Genomic DNA, 7,357 nt, shown 5'->3' with positions numbered 1-7,357 from the left:
CTCCCATTAGGGGTCACCACAGCGGACCATCCGCATGTTTGATTTGGCACATGTTTTTACGCTGGATGCCCTTCCTAACGCAACCCTCCCCATTTATCCGGGCTTGGGACCGGCACTAAGAGTGGCTGGGGTTGGTTCCCTAACCGGGGATCGAACCCGGGCCGCAGCGGTGAGAGAGCCGCATCCTAACCACTAGACCATATTATTATTATTATTATTATTATTATTATTATTATTATTATTATTATTATTATTATTATATTGATATATATATTTTATTACCCAGCCATTAGGGTTGCACAAGCCAGTGCACTCTTAGTGCCGATCCCAAGCCTGGATAAATGGGGAGGGTTGCGTTAGGAAGGGCATCCAGCGTAAAACTTGACAAATCAAATATCCAGATCACGAACCAGAATTTCATATCGGATCAGTCGAGGCCAATCGTTAGCCAACAGGGTACCGGTGGAAACTGGGGCTGACAGTAAGTTAGCTACTACTAATGTTAGCTACTTATTCTGTTTATCATAATTTGTCGTTACGTGTCATATTTTCGCTATAGTCAAAGTTCTTGCATGTAGAATTTATGCAAATGTATTTCATTTTATTTTATTTTTGATCAAAGGAACGAAATGACAAAGAAAGATTTCTTTGACGATCCGATCTTCCCATTAGCTATTAGCTATAGTTGGAAAATGAATCAACGCTTTTCGACCAATCATATTTGAGAATTAAACATCAGAGTCATGCAGTTCAATACACCCTAATTACCGGGTGAATATCGCGCACTTGGCAACACGTGCAACGCCGCCTCGAGTACGGGAGGAAGCGAAGGTGGTTTTTCTGTAGTAGGAAATCCTCTCTCTATCAGCAACACACAAAATAAAAGCCCTTACACATGTTGTGCGTTTGATGTGGTTCATGCATTCAGATCGGTGATATAAAAACCATCTCCGCTTTGCATGCACGTTTTTATTTCATTTCGATCTTGAGCTGTTCCTCCTACCAAATGTCTGTCCTGCTGTCAGATGATCGTGGATGGCTGCTGGACGCATGTGCTTTCATAAACGAAGGATTTCGGCGGTGCTACAGTGTCAACAAAGGACATTTTAGATGCTGTTTCAAGAAGCAGTACTTCGATATAATTAAGCCCCATATAGTCAGCAGTTCCATGTGCCAGACTACTGGGGATGCCAGAATCGATCTAAAGACACGAAAGGTAAGATCACAGAAGAGCAATAAATCATGCAAAACACGTTTTGCATCTGCTTCCCCCTTTGTGATTTTTTGGGAACCATTTAATAGATCATGAACATTATGATCAGGACCAGGACCAACCCTCTCTTCAGGACCTGGACATGTCCCATGTCAGGATATGGGCCGGGAGAATTGTGAATTACCCCTTACACCTCAACACCCCCTGCATACAGTCTGTTCAAACTCCTTCAATCTGACATGTGATACACACTGATCAAAACAAAGCTTGCTAGACTCCAAAGAAAGTTTTTCCAGGCACCCACAAAAATTTTAAACACCCCTATTACCTGAGTCTATACTATTACTGCCTGCTTACTTTGTGCAATATCACAACTATGTGCAATATTTTTTTATCCTTCAGCTAACTGGACAATCACAGCACTATAATGTACCTTCTGCCATTGCCATTGTGTATTGTCTTCTATGCTTGACTATTTAGTAGTGTTTCAGTTATGTGTACCCTAATAGACATTAGTCTATGACAGTGGTGTCAAACTCTTACTGGGTCTAAGTAGAGGGCCAAACATTTAATAAACAACAAGACAGACAGACAAGATACAGAATAATGTGTGAAAATAAACCTGTAAGTCGAAGCAGTGCATTCCGCAATTTCTGCATTCTGCACTGTCAGTTCATTACGGTTTGCTGATAGCTTCTTTGCTTGGGCAACTCTCAGGATAGAGTGAGATTATGTTATAGTTTATCACTTCTAAGTATTTGTAACTAATAGAAACACAAAATATTGTGAAATGTATTTGCTCATCCCAGGTTAACACAAGGTTACCAAGAAGCACAATTATTTGTAAAAAGTATACAAGAACATTTGGGGAACGTTGTCTGAACCATCAAAGACTACCGCACGTTTTCAGAGAGTCTATAATTATTCAGAAGAAAGTTTTGCTTAAAGCTTTCATAGCGAAAAAAAAAAAAAAAAAAATACAGGAATTAAAATTGTTCTCAGAGCATTCTGGAAACCCAAAACAAGCATTCCCAGAATGTTCTGGAAACAAATAATTGCTTCATGTGAATTAATTTAATTTCCATGGGGCTGCTGATTTTTCTGATGTAACCAATTTCTCTTTTAGAAGAGGAAACGTAAACGAAGTGAGCTGAATGAGGGGGAGTTAGATGCTGAAGTATACCACAAAAAGGTAACTTTTATTGAACACAGGGTTCAACCTGTTTTCCAGAAAAAAAGCTATTTTGTGTGAAATTTTAATAGATTCAGTAATTCCTGATTTCTGACATTTTAAAAATTGCTGCGCTCTTTCATTTTGCCTCTGTACACCAGGTCAGGTTGTTTGTTCTGGAAGGCACACAGTCTCTACTGGAAACTGGACGTCACTGTGGCTATCTGACAGAAGATTTACTCACAGTGCCACCTAAACAAATGTCTGTTCATGAGTGCCAGCTGGCCGCACTATGCGACATGGCCAAGCAGATGCTTGAAATGGAGAATTCTGATGCCCCACTAGTGCAGACTGTTAATGGCCATGCAGACATGGATGCACACCTTGATCTGTTCTCATGCCTCACAGAAAATCCGGATGACATTGCCCGTGAGGTAACGCTAATGGGGGAGACGTATTTCCTGCCTCCCCAAAGCCGTTTCCTGTTGTCTGATGTCACCTGCTTACAACCCCTTATTCGCAGTAAGTGTATTCGTAAGCCTCGGCATGTGCATGTGTGTTTTTGTAGCTAGGTTAGGTTAAAGTCAGAGTCATCAAGTAATCTATACTGACATTTCTTTCTTAGGATACATATTACTGTTCATGAAAACAGTATTTGTAGGTACAGTATTGTAGGGTGCCCACCCAATGGCCCAATGACAGAATCCACTGAAGGTATGCTGCGTGTTAGTCTTTCTCGCCTTGCTGTGAAAGATTACTCAAATAATTTGCACTTTGTTACATGAATCTAATTTTAACCTCTAATCTGACTCCAATTTATAATAAAGATTTAACTTGAATATCTCAAATTCAAGCTGATCACCTTATTGGTTGTAATTCTTCTTTAATTTTAATAGATTATTCTAAGCATTCTGTCTTTTCAAAGCAGTCCGAATCTTAGTCAGAGGATATGACAGTATACTAATATTCCTTAAGCAGGCCTCTCAATGCTTGCTCATTCATGAAGAACTTTTGATTTAGTTACTTGGTTATAACTTGCTAACTCAGTGATAGCCACTACACATGCTCACGGACACAAACACGCCAGATTGTCCCTTATTCAAAGGATATAACGGTAAACTAATATTCTTTAAGTAGGCCGCTCAATGCTTGCTCATGCACAAAGATTAATGTATTTAGCCACTTAGTTATAACTTGCTAAGTCAGTGATAGTCAGAAATCAGAAGGTCCCAGACGTTGTGCTCTGTGTGCCATCCGTTCATGAGCCTTCAGTTTGTACTATTCTGGTCAGAGATTTGTGGTAACACCAGATTACATAATCAACTAGATATAAATGATTTCAGGAAATTTCAGAGTTAATCAAGAATTTGACATTTATTTGCCAGGCAAATGTCACATTTAAAACAAATAATAGAAGAAAGTTACACAACATGATCAGCATAAAACCAAATATTTCAGCAATGCAGTTTACACAAGAATTGTTAGTCACTCTATCTGTCAATAGAGACACACAGAGAGACTGTGTGAGAAGTTCTGACTACAGAATGCTTCCCTGAGTGTTTCGCCAAATTTCCTTAAATACCCAAACCATCGTAAAAACACTTGTGATGAAAGCTTTGCAAACCCTTTTTTGGTACACGATATGACCTAAACCCTTATATCAGTAGCACAGAACTTCTCCAAACCTGAGGTCTCTTCTACTGATATGGGGCTGAGATCATATTTCCAATCACACTTAGACCTTTAAAATGATGCCAAACATGTGAAGGTAAAATGTAAACATTCCTAAAATGTAATTATTACATCATGCAAGTAAAGTAGCTTGAATTCTAGGACCTTCTAAGTCACCTTTCCATGACCAGGCCATCTCCCCAAGGAGGGAAAGAGGGGGCTCAAGGATGGGTAAGCGGGCGGCTAAACAGATGGCTTTCTCTCCTCAGATTAAAGAGATCCACAGATCTGATCATCCTTACACCTGTAATTGTGTGTATAGAAACTAGAACAACATCCTGATTTAACTTACTTAATTGGAAGCCTGATATAGCTGATATAGTGCCAAAACATCAGAAAACTTTCACATAGTTCCTATTGATAGATTGGTTAATTTAAAAAGAGATCAAGATAAGTCTAGCACAATTCTTCTTCGCTATACACTTTTAACAAACAGTCCTGACAGAGTAGTCAAGTCAAGTCAAGTCAAGTCAAGTTTATTTGTATAGCGCTTTTCACAACAGACATTGTCTCAAAGCAGCTTTACACAAATCAACAGTTAAGGTGAATGGTGTGAATTTGTCCCTGATGAGCAGCCGCTGGCGACTGTGGCAAGAAAAAACTCCCTTAGATGTTATGAGGAAGAAACCTTGAGAGGAACCGGACTCAAAAGGGGAACCCATCCTCATTTGGGTGACATCAAGAGTTTGATCGAGAGAGTAGCAGAGCAGGACTAGCTGCTGGGTTGATGATTTCTTGCACTTGCAAAAAGTATCCTTTGTTTTGTTTTGTTTTTATTCTAGGTGGGGACAAATATGACCTGATAGTTCTTGATCCCCCATGGGAAAATAAATCTGTGAAAAGAAGCAGTAGGTAAGATTAAAACGTTATCATGCTATGTATATGTGCAAATAATGTATTAGTGTAACTTTGATGTGGATTAGAAATGGTCATCTGGATTATTGACCAAGTGTGTTGACAGACACAAAGAATTTAGTTCCAGCTGTTGGTGAATCAAAAGTACAAATTTATAAATATCCAACTCGCATCTAACTCACTCCAGACATAAATAACAACATTATACATTTATCTTATAGACAAAACTATACAAGACAACAAAGACCATACAAGACAACACAGACAATACTGATTGAATAGGACCAAAACATACTGAGTATATAAGATCAGCAATGTACATAGTGTGAGAGTGCATGGTAGTGCAAATAGCAGTAATGTGCATCATATAAGATAAAGAAGTTACTTTAGGACTTTTAGTACAATATACAGCAGCTATAGTGTGTCTAAGTGATGAGTGACTGTTCTTGCAATGCAGTACTTGTAGATGTGAAACAGGGCATATAATTAAGGTCAGTTTTCAGTTGTTAATGTATGTGTTCGCCTGAGGAAACAATTGTTTTTGTGCCTGGACGTTTTGGTGAACAAAGATCTGTTTTACCTGCCAGAGTAGAGGAGTTGAAAGGGGTTTCCAGGTTGTGTCCATTATGCGAAAATGTAAGAGCAAGTAATTGTCATTACTAGTATTTAATAATTCTAAGTACATTTTATATTTATTTGTAACAAGATGTCAGCCTTTCATTATATTTTGAGCTATTTGTTGCGCTACATGAATAAGTATAAGTTTAGGTCTAATATGTACAACCGAAGACAATCATGCAGTTATTAGTTAATTGTCAGCAACTGAAGTTTTGTGATTATGACTATATCATTTGAGTATTTATGCAGACTGCAGATGAAACTAAACCATAACCTCATGCCCCCACCCCACGACACTAAATTACAGGTACAGTTTTCTGCCATCCTCTCAGCTTAAACAACTTCCTGTGCCAGGGTTGAGTGCAGCAGGATGTGTAGTGGTTACTTGGGTAACCAATCGCCCCCGCCATCTCCGGTTCATCAAGGAGGAGCTGTATCCTCACTGGGGAGTAAAGCTGCTTGCAGAGTGGCTCTGGGTGAAGGTAGTTAAACCGTCATGCACACAAAACACACTGAGCTTATGCAGATACAAGTCAAGAGTTTTCCAAAAGATGTTATCTTGAAGGTGACTTTACAATGTGGTATATTGTTGGTGCAAGATGTGTTGGTTTTAGTATTTCATAAACTTCAAATTTTCTCATACAGCAGCCTCTAGAGTTTACTCAGAATGGTGCAGAAAACATCCTGGGGTGGAGAATCTGTAGGCTGAAATGCTTTGTTCATGAGAGAAATTAGAGAAGAATGACCTGACTGGTCTGAGATCACAGGAATCAATAGTAACTCAACACAACCAGGGTGATCAGAAATGCATCTCTGTATGCACAACACCGTCGTTTCATTCATGTCAGCTAGGAACCGAGGTCTGTGGCGATCATTTCTGAGGCTCCCTTTTAAATACTTCCTGGTAACCTGAGCCAATCTGGCCATTTTTCTCTGATCTCTCTTATGAAAAGTAGCATTTCCACTTTCTGATCTGTGGTGTGTGAAAATCTCGAGATTAATTTTTTCTAAAATACTCAAACCAGCCATTCTGGTATCAACAACCATGTCAAAATTAAAAAGTCTCAGAGATTACACTTTTTCTTCCTTCTGATATTGGAGCTATTGAGATGTACAGTGAGGAAAATAAGTATTTGATCACCCTGCTATTTTGCAAGTTCTCCCACTTAGAAATCAGGGAGGGGTCTGAAATTGTCATCGTAGGTGCATGTCCACTGTGAGAGACATAATCTAAAAAAAAATAAAAAATCCAGAAATCACAATGTATGATTTTTTAACTATTTATTTGTATGATACAGCTGCAAATAAGTATTTGAACACCTGAGAAAGTCAATGTTAATATTTGGTACAGTAGCCTTTGTTTGCAATTACAGAGGTCAAACGTTTCCTGTAGTTTTTCACCAGGTTTGCACACACTGCAGGAGGGATTTTGGCCCACTCCTCCACACAGATCTTCTCTAGATCAGTCAGGTTTCTGGCCTGTCGCTGAGAAACACGGAGTTTAAGCTCCCTCCAAAGATTCTCTATTGGGTTTAGGTCTGGAGACTGGCTAGGCCACGCCAGAACCTTGATATGCTTCTTACAGAGCCACTCCTTGGTTATCCTGGCTGTGTGCTTCGGGTCATTGTCATGTTGGAAGACCCAGCCTCGACCCATCTTCAATGCTCTAACTGAGGGAAGGAGGTTGTTCTCCAAAATCTCGCAATACATGGCTCCGGTCATTCTCTCCTTAATACAGTGCAGTCGCCCTGTCCCATGTGCAGAAAAAC

The 7,357-nt window shown here is 39.4% G+C and overlaps 1 protein-coding gene across 1 annotated transcript in view; it reads left to right on the top strand.

Annotated features, from left to right (window-relative positions):
• The first annotated feature begins 852 nt into the window (after window positions 1-852).
• mettl4 (methyltransferase 4, N6-adenosine) overlaps window positions 853-7,357 on the top strand; it is a 9,602-nt gene continuing 3,097 nt past the window's right edge. The window contains exons 1-5 of the mRNA XM_083542039.1: window positions 853-1,216; window positions 2,340-2,405; window positions 2,546-2,906; window positions 4,898-4,967; window positions 5,896-6,070. Of these exons, the coding sequence (XP_083398165.1) occupies window positions 1,007-1,216; window positions 2,340-2,405; window positions 2,546-2,906; window positions 4,898-4,967; window positions 5,896-6,070 (882 nt within the window). The 5' untranslated portion in view covers window positions 853-1,006. The remainder of the gene's footprint in view (window positions 1,217-2,339; window positions 2,406-2,545; window positions 2,907-4,897; window positions 4,968-5,895; window positions 6,071-7,357) is intronic.

The sequence above is a fragment of the Silurus aristotelis genome (genome assembly GCF_946808225.1).
Source record: "Silurus aristotelis genome assembly, chromosome: 5".
In the NCBI taxonomy this organism is placed as follows: Eukaryota; Metazoa; Chordata; class Actinopteri; order Siluriformes; family Siluridae; genus Silurus; species Silurus aristotelis.
Note: the sequence above shows the minus strand (reverse complement) of the source record. Positions and strands in the feature narration are given on the sequence as shown.